The sequence below is a fragment of the Uranotaenia lowii genome, chromosome 3, assembly GCF_029784155.1.
Source record: "Uranotaenia lowii strain MFRU-FL chromosome 3, ASM2978415v1, whole genome shotgun sequence".
Classification (NCBI taxonomy): Eukaryota; Metazoa; Arthropoda; class Insecta; order Diptera; family Culicidae; genus Uranotaenia; species Uranotaenia lowii.
This window is the reverse complement of record NC_073693.1, coordinates 55,193,715-55,211,214: the sequence shown is the minus strand read 5'-3', so window position 1 is coordinate 55,211,214 and position 17,500 is coordinate 55,193,715. Positions and strand designations below refer to the sequence as shown.

The following is a 17,500-nucleotide window of genomic DNA, read 5'->3' as shown; positions in this document are numbered from 1 at the left end:
CAGGCAGCGATTTACAAATACTTGCAGTTTTCGCGTCTTTACCGCATATGTGCACCAGGTTTCGCACCCGTACAGCAATACGGATTTGACGGACTACGCAAACAAACATACGTTACAAATGTAACATGGTTTGAACCAACAAAGGGTACATGTCATTATGAATAAGTTTTAAACAAATAATCTTTGTGGACATATTTGAGTGCTATGCAAAAATATCGGTTGCATTTTAAGGAAGTCTTCTTTGTATAGGTATTTAGCTATTCATTGTGTCAATTGTTATGAAACACCGACTGAATTACAGCTTCAATAGATCATCAGTCTCTTCAAATACGAGACATCAAATTTTTCATATTTTTTTATCCTTGATTATCTCTGAAACATCCAGGCGGACTTGTCAACGGAAAGTTTTTGACTACAAACCTGCCAGATGCTTGCTAAATAGTTCTATTATGACCGGGAGGGAATTTCGGAAACTCACGAATGAAGTCGGTATTTCTAACTTATCGAGAACTTATAATTCGCACGTGTTTTCTGTTCCGTAACTATTATCGTAGTGACAATCAAGTATAATGGAGGGAAAGCTAGAGCCCAAAGTCGTCAATGTGTAGTGTATACATCAGGTGGTGTGAATGTTGTATTTTGTATGTGTGGATATATGACAGCTCTTCCCCCCTTAGATATTGTGTACCTACAGGTTAAGCCTTTGGAGTTGTTGACCAATCCGAGTGGATCTCCTGAGTAATGGTTGGTCGATAGCAGGGGAGTCCATAGTGACTGCATTGGACGGCTCCTGAATATCACCCGAAGCGGTAGTCGAAAGGTTTTCCGTCGATAACTCAACCCTTGGCTCTTCTACGGCGTCATTTCTTTCCGAAGCTGTTTTTGTAGGAATCGGATCGAAATGCTCCGGAAACTCTTGAGATGTTTGAGCCGGCTTTCCTAAGTTTGCTCCAACTTCTCGCAGTTGGTCAATATGTCGTTTCCAGGTTCTGTTGTCGTCCAGTTGTACGTTGTAATGAAGTTTGCCCAGTTTTTCAATAACGTGACCGTACTTCCATTTGGTTCGATCCAAATAGTCACGAGCAGCAACTCTCGCCCCTTCAGGAATTGATCGTATCTTGATTTCTGGATCGTTGGTTTTTGCCTTAGGATCAGGTATCATCAAATCTAACCTTGAACGTATTTGACGATTGAAGACCATCATGGACGGCGATTTTCCTGTTGCAGGGTGTATGGTTTTCCTGTAGCTCAGCAGAATTTGACAAAGTTCCGTGTGCATTCTAGATTTGTCGCAATTTAGCGCTTTCATTTTCCCTTTCAGGGTTTGAATGAAGCGTTCAGCCTGGCCATTTGTCGCTGGATGGTACGGGGCTCCCATCTTATGAAAGATACCGTTAAGTTTCAGAAAACTCTGAAAATCGGCTGACTTAAATTGTACTCCGTGATCACTGACTAGTACAGACGGTATTCCAAAAGTCGCAAAAAACTCTCTACAGGCGTGAATGGTTGTATTTGTTGTTATGTCACGCAATATTTTGACCTCAGGCCATTTTGTGAACGCGTCCACGAACACTATAAAGTAACTGCCAAGGAAAGGCCCTGCGAAGTCGACGTGTACCCTTTCAAACGGTTGATTAGGTTGCTCCCAACAATGCAACGGCGCTTTAACGGGATCGGGGCGAGTAAGTTGACACGATGCACAATTTCGTACCATGTCTTCGATGTCCTTATCAATGCGCTCCCACCAGACGTATCCCCTCGCGAGCGTCTTCAATCGAGTACTCCCAAAATGTGTTGAATGTAGTTCCGAGAGAACCTGTTCTCTCAAACTAGACGGTATGTATACACGAATTCCTCGCATAATGCATCCTTGCTGTAGGTTGAATTCTTCTTGGGAAATCCCGAACCTGTCTTTAGCTTCTACTATTTTACCGTTCTTCAATCCTTGTATAAGCACTTTGACGGAACCATCTTTTGCAGTCGCTTTACAAAGATCGTCAACCGTTAGCGGAAGTGTTTCGATTATGTCCACTTCCACCAGATCTACCTCCTCGACGACGTTATCTGGAGCCTTTGTACTGACAGGCAATCTCGAAAAAGCGTCAGCATTGCAGTGATCTTTAGTTGGACGAAATTTTATAGAGTAATTAAAAGATTGCAAGAAGGTAGCGTAATGTTGCATCCTCAAAGCAGACATAGTAGGCAACCCTTTGGTTTCCGAAAAAATCTGCTTCAACGGCTGGTTGTCGGTAATCAGTACAAATTTGCTCCCGTAGAGATATTGGTAGAACTTACGTATTCCAAAAACGATAGCATATGCTTCGCGGTCAACCTGCTTGTACCTCCTCTGCGTTTCGTTTAAAGTCTGTGATGCGTATTGAATCGGCCGCTCTGTACCATCGGGAAAGATATGGCTTAAAACGGCACCGACTCCGTAGGGTGATGCATCCGTAGCAAGTACCAACGGCAATCCAGGATTATAATGTACCAAAAACCGATCTGACTGCATCTCTTCTTTCACTTTTCGAAACGCTTCTTCACACTTTTTGGTCCATTGAAAATGTACATCGTTGCGCAATAGACAGTTCAGCGGATAGATCGTGGTGCTCAGATGTGGGAAAAATCGTCCATAGTAATTTACTAGTCCCACAAATGAGCGCACTTGGTCTTTATTCTGTGGCACAGGCATGTTCTGGACAGCGTCTATTTTCTTCTGCACTTTATGTATACCATCACGATCTATCATGTAGCCGCAGTATTCTATGCGGTTTGCAAAAAACTGGCACTTTTCAAGGTTCACTCGCATATTGTATTCACTTAATCGTCTAAACACTTCTTCCAGACGTCGCAGATGCATTTCATCATTTGGCCCCGTAACACGAATGTCATCGATGAACACAGTGACTCCTTCAATCCCATTCAGCACTTCTTCAATCAGCCGCTGCCAAATTGCTGGTGCCGAACTGATACCATACATCATTCTTGTCGGTTGGTACAACCCCAAATGCGTGCTTAAAGTAAGGATCTCCTGGTCCTTCGGCTCTACTTCAAGCTGCAAATATGCTTGGGAAAGATCTATTTTAGAGAACTTATCTCCCCCAGCAACATTTGCGAACAACTCTTCGACGGTAGGCAAGGGATGGTCATCCACCAGGATGCTTGGGTTTACCGACAGCTTGTAATCCCCACACAATCTCACTTTGTTGTTCAACTTTTTCACTGGGACCACTGGTGTGGCCCACTCACTATGATTTACTTTAATCAGAACGCCCGCTTCCACTAATTTTTTTATTTCCTCTTCAACTGCACTTTTTATGGAAAATGGTATTGGTCGGGCTTTTATGTACACCGGTTGCGTATTTGGTTTCAACTTCAATTTCGCCAAAAGGCCCGTAATTTTGCCCATTGACTTCTCGAAAATATTTGCATACCGTGTTATCAACACTTTTACAGCATCTGTTGCATTTTTGGATGTGTGTCCCGTCTCCGAAATTGCACCCACACAATCGTAGAACTTTTCTAGCTTTAGTTTCAACACTTTCATCCAGCTGCGGCCCAACAGCGGATGTTTTCGATTCTTCGCAATGTACAACAGCAAATCGTGTTTTTTATTCTCGTATTCTACGCGAACGGCACTCATACCACACAGTTCGATCGCATTTCCACTGTAGCTCACTAGCTCGAGATCGGGTTGCTGCAAACGCATTGTGGGAAACAGCTGTTGTTGATCGTGAACACTAATGATGCTCACCGGAGAGCCGCTGTCAATTTCGAATTCCGTTTTTACTCCGTCAATTGACAGATGTAGCCAGAATTTGCCGACTTTACACCGGAAATCGGCAGCACTGTAAACCCCACATATTTCTTCTGCTTGTACATCTTCTCTCGCGTTCTCTCTTCTGCTCTCCTCCAATTGGTTGGTGTCACTTTTGTTCGCGTTTTTTTTGTAAGCACACTTTCTGCAAATGGCCGCGACGACCACAATGCCGACAGAAGCTATTCAAGTAAGGGCATTTATCAGCATAATGCTGCGCATTTCCGCAGCGGTAACAGCCATTTCTCTTCATGTCCGACGTACTTGTTCCAGGTTTGGCGATTCTTGATCTAGCACTGGCACTTTTCGCATATTGATGCTCTACCAAGCTCACTTCCGATTTGCACTGGAGTGATCGGATTTCGTAACCCCCTTTTACCGACAATTCCATCGACACAGCAATATCTCGAGCCTTTTCTAGCGTTAGGCCTCGAACTTCTAGGAGACGCGCACGTATAGCATCACTTTTTAATCCGATTACTAGCTGGTTTCGGAGTGCGTTATTCAAATAATCACCAAAATTACACGTCATGGCTAATTTTCGGAGGGCTACTAGAAACTCATTTATTGTTTCGTCTTCTCTTTCAGCACATTGCCTCCGAAACAAGAAATTTACACATTCCACTATTTCCAGCGGCTCGGGGTTAAAGTGTTCTTCAAGTATTTTAACAATGGCGGCGTATGCCTGGTCCTTAGGCTTAGCAGGTGCCAACTTATCGGAAACTACGTCGTACGTTTCCGCGCCCATGTAGTGTAGCAACATGGGGAGTTTCGTCTGCTCCCGGACACCAAAAAGCTGCAAAGCACCTTCGAATCTTTCTACCCAGCGTGACCATTTCATTTTATGGCGGTCAAAAGGTTCGATTGTAAACGTGGAATGTACTGCGATCGAAACTCCGTCGTCTTCGGTATTGCCCGCGATTTCACTTTTAGGGTTTCGCGAACTTTTACCGCTCGAACTACCGGAACTCGTAGACTTTTCAGTCATCCTCGTCGCCAGAAACTATTATGACCGGGAGGGAATTTCGGAAACTCACGAATGAAGTCGGTATTTCTAACTTATCGAGAACTTATAATTCGCACGTGTTTTCTGTTCCGTAACTATTATCGTAGTGACAATCAAGTATAATGGAGGGAAAGCTAGAGCCCAAAGTCGTCAATGTGTAGTGTATACATCAGGTGGTGTGAATGTTGTATTTTGTATGTGTGGATATATGACAAGTTCGTTTTTATCTCGCTTACATTATTTTTCGAAATTCCTCCTAGCTAGCGGTCCAAATATTTTGTGCTCGATTTAACCACCGTATTTTGTTTATCTTACCAGTGGGCAGGTTTTTTACCTTGTAGAAGTTTTTCAGACCTGTTTATCAGTCAGCAAGACGTACAAGTCAGAAAAATGTATCTTTTTTATCACTTCCATTATACAAATTATCGAATTGCCCTTGATAAAACCCCTCACATTCCTTAACCTCATGGAACCAATCATCTTCACTTTTATTTAAATTTTAGCTCACTGTTAGATCCTCTTGGGCTCCTTCAACGATTTACCACATGAATTTTGGTCGAATAGTTGATTTCCAGCTATTTTTGGGTCTCCCACTGGGACTTTCCTGGATTTTTCTCGACCGTACTCAAAAAAATTGTCGATGCGCTTCTGGATTGGACGCTATCTCTAAAGGCACTCAACAAATTGTCACCAAATTTTTCACACGTACTCATTAATTTAATTGGTAGCTTCAGTGAATTTTTTTAGCAATTTCCATCCATGTATTCAAAATTTATTAACAAAACAAAACATTTTTTCGAATACACTCCTTAAGATAAAACATCACAAAAACTTTTTCAATTCTACAGTTGTACTAAAAAAATATACAAATTTCTAAATAAAGTTTAACTTATTTTCAAAAGCTATCGCAGAAACAAATGCTGAAAGAAAAAAAAAAGCACATTTAGACTCAGTTCCTCCAAATTAATCAAAATCAGTTCTCAAATTATTTGCACCTCAGAAAAATGTGAACTTTGTTGCCTTGTGCAATGAAAATGAGGAGTTTTTTTTTTTGGAAGGTTGTAAACTAGAGTTATTTCATATTTGCATACATTTGCATAGCTACGGAGTGGTTACTGAAAAATTGAATTTATCTTATGCATCGTGCACATCGATGCTCCAAATTTATGAGTGCTCAGAATTTTTAAAAGACGAGCTTGCACCTCCATCCTGTTTCGAAATGTGAAGAAAGTCATTCGAACCTATATGGTTTATCTCCTATACATAAACCACATAGTGCCCGAACAACATCACCCGTCACATTACTAACAATGTTTGTAGCAATTCATTTTCCACCAAAAAAAACAAGTTTTTAGTGGGAAATAAATAATTGATGCTCTTCCCGCGACACCACATAAACCCCACACGAATGAATGGGTTCCGATGATGAACGAAAAAAAAAACCCCACCGCAGCAGAGCCCCACGTATTTTCAACTGTCATTAAATCTAATGATGACAGTTGCGATGTAAATAAGGTTTATGGGTCGTGTCGTGGATGTGAGAGAATTTGAAAACGATTTGGCTTCCGTCGCGCCGCCGCCGTTGCTTTTCCATTACAATCTTTAAAGTGGATTATCGTCGTTGTGACTTGGAAGAAAAACACCGAACACAGCGGAGTCGTAAAGTGATTGGATTTATTGGACAAAATCATTCATACCCAAATGACTTTTTTTTGACTCTGGTCTTAAGCAAGTTAAACCACGAATCATTAAAATGTCACAACACAACAATCTGTTCAACTGGGTAGCCCTTTTTATCCGACACCAACCAAACATTCGAGGTGCAGCATCTGCTTGGTGCGCTATCTATCTCTCCAACCGCGACGCTCGTCACAAATCCACGGAATGCAAATTCTTATGCAAATGACCTAGGCCGGATTCAATGATGGTGGGAAACCCCGAAATCCCTTTATCGGTACGGGCTGGTTTTTGGCCAATTGATGTTGACGAATTTTCTGCCTGTGAAACAGATTTTATTCAAATAATTTTAAGCTTATTCTGCTCTTCTGGAATATAGAGATAATTTTTCAATTACGCTGTACATCGGAGTACACAATACATACCATCTTATATTGGCAATGTACAGAGGGATACTTAAACCGGAACAAGAATTAACACATTTCAATACTGTTGAATTTTTAGCATATGCTTTCAGATGCGAGCTGATTGGTTAAGACGGTGTATGTCTTTTTTTAAAATCAATATTTTTTGGGATTGCTTACTAAATTTCAAAAACAAAAAGTTTGATTAAATAATAAAATTGGCAAAGGACACCCCTCCTCGTATCCCTGCGATTAGTCTTAATTCATGAATTCATGTTTTAGAGCCGAAAAATCACTTGCCATTTTAATTCGCTACTTCACACGATAAACTTGAGTAACTATCTTCTATCACAAATTTTTCACTGTTAAAACTATTTTTTGAGATATTTGATTTTGAAATCACGAAGTGAAATGAATTATTGGCGTACTCCGCCATATTAATAAACGTACTTAGTGATCTCCCCAACGTATTTTTATGTTTTAAAGCTCGTTGCATAATCTGTTTTGAATAAACTTGTCAATTTGCAATTGAAATAAAATCGCTCTGTGACAGCGAATAGGAAATCGATTTTCAAGAATTGGCATGGTTCACTTATACTAATTTTTGCTGGTTAAAATTGGACTCATAGATATTGAACATTAAAGGGTGATACGGTCAAAATTTGGTCAAGGGAAAACGCGTGTAAATCGGTGAAATGTTTATTTAAAAAATCAAATTAAATTTCTTTTTCAAGTTTAATTAGTATAAAATTCAGGAAAACATTCAGTTAGGCTTCCGCTTTTCCAAATCCGAATTGCCGTGCCTCACGCTTAACCCCTGCCATCAGATTTTGTACAGCCACCTTGTCCACCTTCTTCGCCGCAGAAAGCCAGTTTGACTTGAACTGTTGCTCGTTTTTTTGGTCTTCTTCAGGTTCCGCTTGACAAATGCCCAGTATTTCTCAATTGGGCGGAGCTCTGGCGTGTTGGGAGGGTTCTTGTCCTTGGGAACCACCTGCACGTTGTTGGCGGCGTACCACTTCATGGCCTTTTTACCGTAATGGCAAGATGCCAAATCCAGCCAAAACAGTACGGAACAACCGTGTTTCTTCAGGAAAGGCAGCAGACGTTTATTCAAACACTCTTTCACGTAAATTTCTTGGTTGACAGTTCCGGAAGCTATGAAAATGCTGCTTTTCAAGCCACAGGTACAGATGGCTTGCCAAACCAGATATTTCTTCGCGAACTTAGACAGTTTCAAGTGCTTGAAAATATCTGCTACCTTTCCCCTTCCTTTTGCCGTATAAAACGCCTGTCCCGGAAGCTGCTTGTAGTCGGCTTTGACGTAGGTTTCATCGTCTATTACCACGCAGTCAAACTTCGTCAGCATAGTCTTGTACAGCCTTCGGATCGCGCTTTGGCCGTCGTATTTTGTTTTTCATCGCGATTTGGAATCACTACCTTCTTGTAAGTCGATAGTCCGGCTCGTTTTTTGGCTCGATGTACGGATGTAGACGATACACCCAGCTTATTTGCGGCATCTCGGAGAGAGGTTAGGGCTTCGCTTGAAACTACCGGCAACTCTCTTTGTCGTCTCAGCGGCTTCCGGTTTTCCATTTCCCCCCGATCGAGACTTCCTGGCTGTCGACAAACGTTTTCCAAACACTTTAATTACATTTGTAACGGTTGATTTGGCAACTTTTAGCGAATTTGCCAGCTTTGCATGCGAGTAGCTTGTATTTTCGCGATGCGCGAGCAAAATTTTGATACGCTTCTCTTTTTCCTTGGACGGCATTTTGACAACTGAAGACTGAATTTTAAAATCAAAATAGGAGCAACATTCTACACACACACCTTTAAAATGAGGGGTGTTCAGGTTTTTTAAATGCAAAATTGAAAGAAATACGTCAAGTTGATATTGACCAAATTATGACCGTATCACCCTTTAGATTTAACCATTGAAGGTAGCCATGAAATCTTGACATTCACAACTGGAACCGTAAACAAGCAGGTTGGAATTTTTCTTCTTCTTCTTCTTCTTTTTACTTGAACAGCTTCAGCCCTTCAGCTCAGTCGTTCGGGGGTAAGGGTCAGTAACTAAGACTATATGCCCTGTTTACGAATTTTTCTGCACTAAGCTGTTGCAGTTAGAAAACCTTTAAGGAAGTTTTATACTTTTAATTGGGATTAAGTTTTTAAAAGTGATAACGACCTTATCCTTCCAGGTGGGGAGCATTCAGAGGGAAGAAAACTAGGTATGCTGATCAGATGTGTTCTATAAAAACAGATTGTCGACCAGTGACTGCAACAATCAAACCAAGCAAATTAACAACTTACCTGTTCCGGAAAGTGCATTTCTGTAGATTTGTTTTTTCTAGTCAGCTCCTTATAATTTCTCGCACTGTTGTAATGCTTGAGGATCGGTATATTCCTTCCCCCGAGCAAGACATAATCACCAGTGACTATCATTGTGCGGAATATCGGCCGGCAAATTTTCACCGACGAAGAGAAAAAAAAACACGTGGGCTGCCAACCTGTCGTGGCCTGCTCCTTCAATATGCATTTGTCTCAAGCGTGTGGCTGTAAATTCTTATTAGAAAAGATAATTGTCCGTCAGCTAATGTGAAAATTTGTGTGTCCCTGGAAGAGGAACTGCATTGACAAGCATCATTGAATTTAGCTTTGTCTTTTTGGTAAGTGTCTTTGATTTTTTTTATTATTCTTAAGTATAATAAATTGATTTTTGTTTCCACCTTTTTGATAACAAGAAATGGATCTGGATGCAAGTGCCCTTCCGGAACTGTAGCTGGTTACAGTTCTTTGGCACGACATTCCGGAACACAGAACAAAGGATACGATATACGCATCAACGGACAAGGTAAAATCATATTGAGTTGTCGCATACGGTCAACGGTCAGAAATCTTGGCCTAACTATTTTCGATTATCGGAACGATGTTTTGTAATTGATTTTTATAGCCGAATTATTTTTATTATTTTAAGAGGAGAAATCACCGTGAATTTGTTTTATGAAATGAATTTGCGGCTTTATCGGTGAGGGTTAAAGAGTTGAAATGAAAGACGGATAGAAGAACAGAAGAAAATTCTAAGGTGGTGAAAAGAGCGAAGAGCATTTGAAATAGAAGCTTGACCACATGCTAAATTCTTTGTCCCGCATCAATTAACTGTATTGAAGAAGTAGTACCCAATAGAGAAGGCAATAGAGAAGGCAGCCGCAAATTCATTTCATAAAACAAATTCACGGTGATTTCTCCTCTTAAAATAATAAAAATAATTCGGCTATAAAAATCAATTACAAAACATCGTTCCGATAATCGAAAATAGTTAGGCCAAGTAAAATCATATTTTAGTTAAATCATTCATTTTTCATTTCTGAATACTTTTCCATTTTTTTCAGAATTCCAAAAACCGCCCTGCGTTGCTGGAACTGCGGGAATTGAAGTGTTTTCATTGTAGTTAAAGTGTAGTGTAAGGGCATAATATTGTGAAAATAAAATTTGTTCCCAATGAAATTTTATTTTATTTTAATCATTATAAACAACAACAAAAATACAAATCGAGCTACATTTCATTCCGATCATAAAAACATTCCCCGTAGCTTTCAAAAGCACACTGCGTTGAAATCACTAAAAATTCACGTAAATTGTAGGTGAGTCCCATGAAAAACGAATTCTTACAGGGACACGTTAATTTATTGGTTTCGTAGCATCTACGTGAAAATCAATTGGATAAAAATTATATAGTTTAGCACGTATCCACTACGTGCAGATTATTTTGCGTGTAGGAGAATTTTTTTTATCAAAATTCAACAGCAGATTTTGAATCGTATTTTAAGCTAAGAAAAAACCTTTCATGCCGATTTTTATAAAACTTGCTCAAAAAATTTCATTTTGGACGCATAAATAAAAAATTGTATCAACTATTTTTTTTATTTAATTTGGAGAAAAATTAAACAAATCCGGTCAAAATCCGGGCATTTTTCAATGAAATCCGGGCTACCGGCCCGGATCGGACTTTCCTCAAGTTGTGTTTTAAACCCGCATAAAACCGGGCAATTTGACGACCTTTAAGGTTACCAGAATTCAACCCAAAATCCGGACAATATCCTTGCAAATTTGGTGAATACCCAACTATAATTCAACAAAAATCAAGAAAGAATTGTCGACCAGTGATTGCAACAATCAAACCAAGCAAATTAACCACTTACCAACAACTTACAACTCTTTTAGCATTTTTTTTTATCGAGACGCATCAGCGGAGTTTAAGTCATAGTTTACCGGGACGGGATAATTTCCAAATTTTGTATCAAGTATCAAGGCAAGTCCGAGTAAATCCGAGTAATCTGGCAAGCCTATGTATGAGTGACATATGTACATATACAGTGAAACCCCGATTTTGTCACACACCGATTTTGTCTGCCCTCGATTTTATCTACCCCCGATTTTGTCTCATTTTTTCACCCGATTTTGTAATCATTTTTTATTCAACGCAAAAATACCAAATATCGCCTTTTTTCATTTTCGTTGAACATCTTGAGGTTGAAATCATTCTGAAGGGAAAAAACTGATGGATGATTACATCGATATTGAAAGTGAAGATGATTGGTCAGGGACGTATCAAGATTTTTATGCAAAAAAGTCAAGTAACAGGTTTTTTGTTAATCAATGTTGTTGAATACAATTATAACTAAATATAATGGTATAATAGAACATATTCAAGTAATCTTAAAGCTGCGCTTTCTTCAAAACAATCTCTCTGATACGTTGCAAGTAGATCATCATCATCATCTATCGGGAATCATCATCTATAAAGAGATCTGGAGCATCAGCCCAATCAACTATGTTGTCCAACATACGTACAGTTTCAACATCAATTATGTTTCTTAAAATTTCACATGAATCATTTGGGGTAGATGCCGATGATTCTGAGTCTGGTGCTACATCCGAAATTTTTAATGGCTCCAATGATTCGAGGGGCTCGCTGACTGATCATCCAGCGTCATGTTCAGAATTTCTTCATCCGTAAAAGCTTTACTTGCATATCTCTCCTCAGGGTCCTGTGGCAAAATAGTTTTATCGCGGTTGTTTACATCAATCAAATGAATCAAGGGAACACCATCTTCGTGAACGAGTTTGTTATTTAAAATAATTCCAATTTTCTTCCATGACTACTGCATTACTGTACGCTTTATTTCACTCCAAGCATCGTGCATCCAGAAACATAAATCCCTCAACGTTACGCTCTTCAAGCTTTGACCGATATCGATTTCGCGAGCCATGACATGTAGCAAAAGTTTTTGGCGATATTTTAGTTTACAGTTCTGAATAACATTCTGGTCCTTTTGTTGAATCACTGCAGTCACATTTGGAGGCATAAAAAACAGTTATCAAACCATCATCGCTTTTTAGCTCATCATTCATATGAAGTGCTGAGCAATTATCCAGTAACAACACAGCTTCAGGAGGAATAGACATTTCGGCTGAAAATTTGCGTACTGCTGGTATGTAGTCCTAGAGGAACCAGTTTTGGAAAATCATTCGAGTCATCCAGGCATTTTTAGAGGCGAAATATGTGACAGGCACATTAATTTTTTTTTATTTTGATTCGAACGAAAGCTTTGAATCTTATCTTCAGTAAATTATAACCAAAAGAAATAATTAGATCATTAGGATTTGAACCATTAAAGATTATTTAATTTTTCTGATAACACCGGTCGAAACAAGACGTTTAAAGATGCGTAAAACCAATATTGTATGATGTTTTGATGTGAAAATGACCTATAACTAGTAATATGTCAAAAAAGGAATATCTTCTACAAAACCTCTACACTGTTTTATTGGGATACTATACGTTTTTTGTAGTAATTTATTTGATTATGACGGACTAAAATCATTTTTTTCAAAATCTCCTGATTTTATCACTCTCCCCGATTTATCACTCTAAAATTCATCATGGGGGTGATAAAATCGGGTTTTCACTGTACCAAGTCTAAAAATATCCAACTGAAAAAAATTATAAATCTTAGTCATAACAAAAATTTATAAAAATAATAAAAAAAAAACTATATTAATCTGGATTAAATATGTGGTTGATGTGGTCACTCACATCCTCCCAACTACGACATATATCTAAAGTCCGACTATCAAATTTCCGAAAAAGACCGAACAAAACACAAACTTGAGGTGGTTTTGATAGCCAAATTTATCCGAAATGTATCTCAAATGGCGATTCAACGAAAAACGACCAGCAGTTTCAAGAAGGCAACACTATCGTGCCAAGCTTAGTTTGAGTGAATTTAGATCTCCCGTATTCTGACAACTCGTGCTGCAGAGAAGAAAAGGGTATGAAGAGTCTCGAAATAAATGCTTCAAAACGATCCAGTTTTCCTCTCCACCCCACAAAACCAAACGGGCGAGCGTGGCGGTCAGCCTAAACTTTGGTTGGTCGAGGGAAAAAGTATTCATTCTCTGTTGCCACCTTCATCAACCGAGCTCTAAAAAAAGTATTAAAACCCGCCCAGCCAGCAGTGATGGACCACTATACTGACTGCCACTCGTTCAACGACGATGTGCCATTTTTATTCGTTTTTACTGACGCTTAGAGTAAACAAATGTCGTTTATTTTGATTGACACTTTAGTGTTGTTTTAATTTCTTCTCTTTTTTTGTGGAGTCCGTCTTCAAAAAATTATGGCTTTCCGGCGGATTGATGGCTATTACTGACGTTTTGGCTCTTTTTCCTATTGGTTATTTGTTATCGTCGCAATTTGTAGCGAAAGTCGAGCCATGTGTTGATAATTTCATTAAAGCTATTAATTTATTTTTATTTGGGTTTTTTAGGTAGAAACAGCTCATCAGGTTTTTACACCACCATTGCTTACATTCCAGCCAGACACAAAAATTAGTAGAATGGAAACCATTCAAAGTACCATAAAGGCTGTCATCGACCTACTGTTATTACGGTCGATGGATCATAAAAATCGATCCCAAGATTCCGGTGCTTTGTTCTTCGTTCCGACAAAAGATCCGCCTGGCTTGAGATCTCATATAGATTTCGTTGTTTTTTTCCGCCACATTTGCCGCTTCTGTGCGGAATGTTGGATTTTTTTTTCGTATGTACATACAGATTTTCACACAATGTCTCCGATCGATTTGGGAAAGAATGGTCACAGCATTTCTATAGTTGAAATCAAAATGTCTATGCATGCATGCTTGTTTGTTTATTCTAATTTTTCAAGTGTATCAATTTTTTAAGTGGCTTTGCTTATCGGCAATGTCATTTTGTTTTTGGATTACAAATCTGTCACTTTGTTACACTAAATTAAAAAAAGTTTTTATCCAATAAAAGTTAACATTAAGGGTCCTGTTGAACCGAGTCGATTAGAGGTCATTTTTTAATTTCTCAAACCTGTGGTAACCTTACCAATTAAATCCCTTTTCTTTTTAATTTTGGCTTTTATTACACTATACACACAATTTCAAATCGCGACAGGAAAAACGCACCATCTTCCTCAAATTTGGATTACAGAATGACAACCACAAATTCATTCACCAATCTCCTCCGTCAGTTTTCTCTTGACCACTCATTCACTCATTCGTCTCTTTTTTTTTGTGTCACTCATGATTATCTGTTTCATTCATTAGAAATACACGCTTTAATCTTTGTAATCATGTATAGTATTTTTTTTAATGCATTTTAATTTTCAAATATTTTTACACCTAACAAAACACAAACCACATTATCATTATTTTAACAGTAATACACCTCAGACATACACACGGTTATTAGAAGAAACTAATCCGTTATATAATTTATTTTTTTTAACATTATTCATTTGTCAGGACATATCTACCACAAAACCCTGGATCATAAAAGCTTCGTTTTAATTTAAAACTCATCCATGACTTTTAGCAAAAATTTTAAGCAACGTTTATATGAGTAAATTTTAACTTTTGTGTTTGTATGGTTAAATAGAGTATTTCGTTTTGAAAAATCATTACCATTTTTGTTTCTTCTTGGAAATCGATTCTGCTAATGAATTTTGTATCAATTTATTGAAGGAAATTTTGCTCTGAACAATTTTGTCGATGACCGCAAAGTTATTAGCTGTTGAATAGGGGTATTTCTTTTGGTAATGGAAATTAATCATTTCAACATCACTGCTTTTTTCAAGCAATGCATTGCGTGACTACTTTTTATGAAAAATTTAAATAGGCACAAGCAATGATGTCAGTTGAATTGATTAATTTGCAATTCCAAAAGACATAGATGCCCCTTTCCAACAGCTAATTTTTTTTGCCTATAATACAAAGCTACAGTATTGGACAAAGTTGGTCAGCGAAAAATTCCACAGAAGAAAACGAAAATAAACATTATTTTTCAATTTTTTCCATACAAACATAAATTACCTCATGTAAACGTTACTTAAAAATTCTGCAAAAAAATCATGGATGAGTTTTGAACCAAAAACGAAGCTTTGAAGACCCAAAGGTTTGAGAAATTCATAAAAGACACCGAATCGACTAAGCCTATTGCCTTATGAACAAAGAAAAGAGAAGTATAACATGAACAGATCTACAAAAATGACACTTTCCACCGATTCATACAGATATTTTGTTTATAAGATCGAAATTCTATGTATTCTGATTTTTTTTATTGTTATTGTTTACTAGGGAGGAATCATATACTGTCAAATCATAAACGTTGACACTCACATCACACTTTACAGAAATGTTTATAAAAAACAACTTGGTTCTCAAGTGACGAAAAATTATAATTTTCAAGTACCGAAAAATAAGCTCTAAGGATTGATCAATTATCTTACAACCTTATTCTCGATTTCGATCGAACGTTCGGAAGTAAGGCAACTTTCTACTCTCGTTTTCGTTCGAACGAATGAGAAGAGTTCGATTTTTCGAATATAGATCGTACGAACGAAACAAAGCATTCTGGTTTTCGATCGAACATATTTTTTTTACCGCCTAACAGACGCAAGTCTAATGCTGCGAACGGAAGGCGTTTAAAGCAAAAGGTGCCCTTTAACCCCAAATATTTGTTATTGAAGTAGGGGAAATCGTTAAATCTGATGAAATAAGAAAGAAAAGAAAAATATAATTTGATCATACAAACATTATCGGTACAGGTTGATGTTATGGAAAATATTGAGAAAACTTTCGTTGGTTAAATTTGTTCGACCGATTATGTTTCTACCACCGGCAAACAAACGGAAGTCTGAAAGTGCGAACAAAAGGCGTATGAGAGTTAAGAACGATTGTGATTCAAAACAATAAAATTTATGTGGCTTCTATTAGCATTCCGGTTTAAAAAAAAAGTAGAAATAAGTCAATTTTCCATTCAAAATAATGAAATTTTTATTTGAGACTCGCCACCGTCTTCCCTTCCGGTTGGGGAACTTTACTGCAGCAGAAGCAATCGCGGTGGCATCACTCAAGTAACCACAAGCACTAAAAACAACCAGCAATTCTGCTCTAACGTCAGCTATAGAGCTTGATTCTGTGTATCATATTAGCCATGTGAGCCAAGTTTGGCGAAATTAACTGCGGCTTTAATGCAGAAACTGGTATAACCCTATAAAAGCACTGTGCTGTGCTAAGTTGAGTCTATAGCGTTGGCGGGCAAAATGCTGGAAAAATGTAAATGGCGTTCAAATGAGGTACAAACCATGCGGGTAAAAAAAATTAGATTTTTGTTTGGCTCCATTTTTCTGCCATGATAATGAAATTTTGCTTATGTTGATTTTCGCTTAGGTATATTGAGGGGATTTCTCGGGTTGCATTTTTTACATGTTTTTTTTTTATTTTTCGGGTGAAGATGACCTGGAATCGAACTCATGACATCTATGGCTCTGACATATGACATTGACTCTGCCTGTGAACCTATCAGGTCCGCGCTAAATCTCGCGAATCAAATTTCTAGCAACCGGTGCCCTGAATTTGCATAAATTCAGCATCAAACAATGCGAATGTGCTTTGGCCTCATGCCATTGTAGTGCTTACATTGTGCAAAAAAGCATTAAAGCAAGCATGTGTGATGCCAATTTAATGCTTAGAAAATATAGCATTTTTTATTCTGATTTAGAGCTATGTTGCATTTCAAAAGCCTTGTACAAAGCTGATAAAATGCTAGTTGCATTTTGAAAGAGTGGTATAAATCGAATATGATGCAGCATAGCACTCGAAGGACTGTTGTAGAGCAAACTTGCACTTGATGTGCTGATATAGTGTAATTTAGCACTTGAATGCTGGTGTAAAGCTAGCAAAATGCAAAGCTTTAGTACTTATGGTTACTTGGGCATTCTCACTATCCTCTGACTTTGAGGACACTTTTTTGGAGACACATCATTTACGGCAAAGCTTTGATATCGGGAGGCGTTCGTTGCTGCTGCTGGCGATGGAATTGTCATCGGAATCTTCCCCGGCGATTGCTGATCTGGTTTTCTGTTCTTCAAATTAACAAATTTCTATCACAACTTATCTAAAACTGTCATTTTCACACCTCAGGGCTGCCTCAACAATTCGAAGTTAATCAGGCAACACCAGAATCAAACGTATCACATTCGTACAGATTCGTACGAAAACAAGA

General features: G+C 38.3%; 1 protein-coding gene across 1 annotated transcript; it reads right to left on the bottom strand.

Moving 5' to 3' along the window:
• Window positions 1-688: 688 nt before the first annotated feature.
• LOC129752199 (uncharacterized protein K02A2.6-like) lies at window positions 689-4,802 on the bottom strand. The gene is made up of 2 exons (XM_055747988.1): window positions 4,079-4,802; window positions 689-3,996 (listed from the first exon to the last, which is right to left on the bottom strand). Exons 1-2 carry the CDS (start codon window positions 4,800-4,802, stop codon window positions 689-691), a joined length of 4,032 nt encoding a protein of 1,343 aa, XP_055603963.1.
• Between the last annotated feature and the right edge of the window lie 12,698 nt (window positions 4,803-17,500).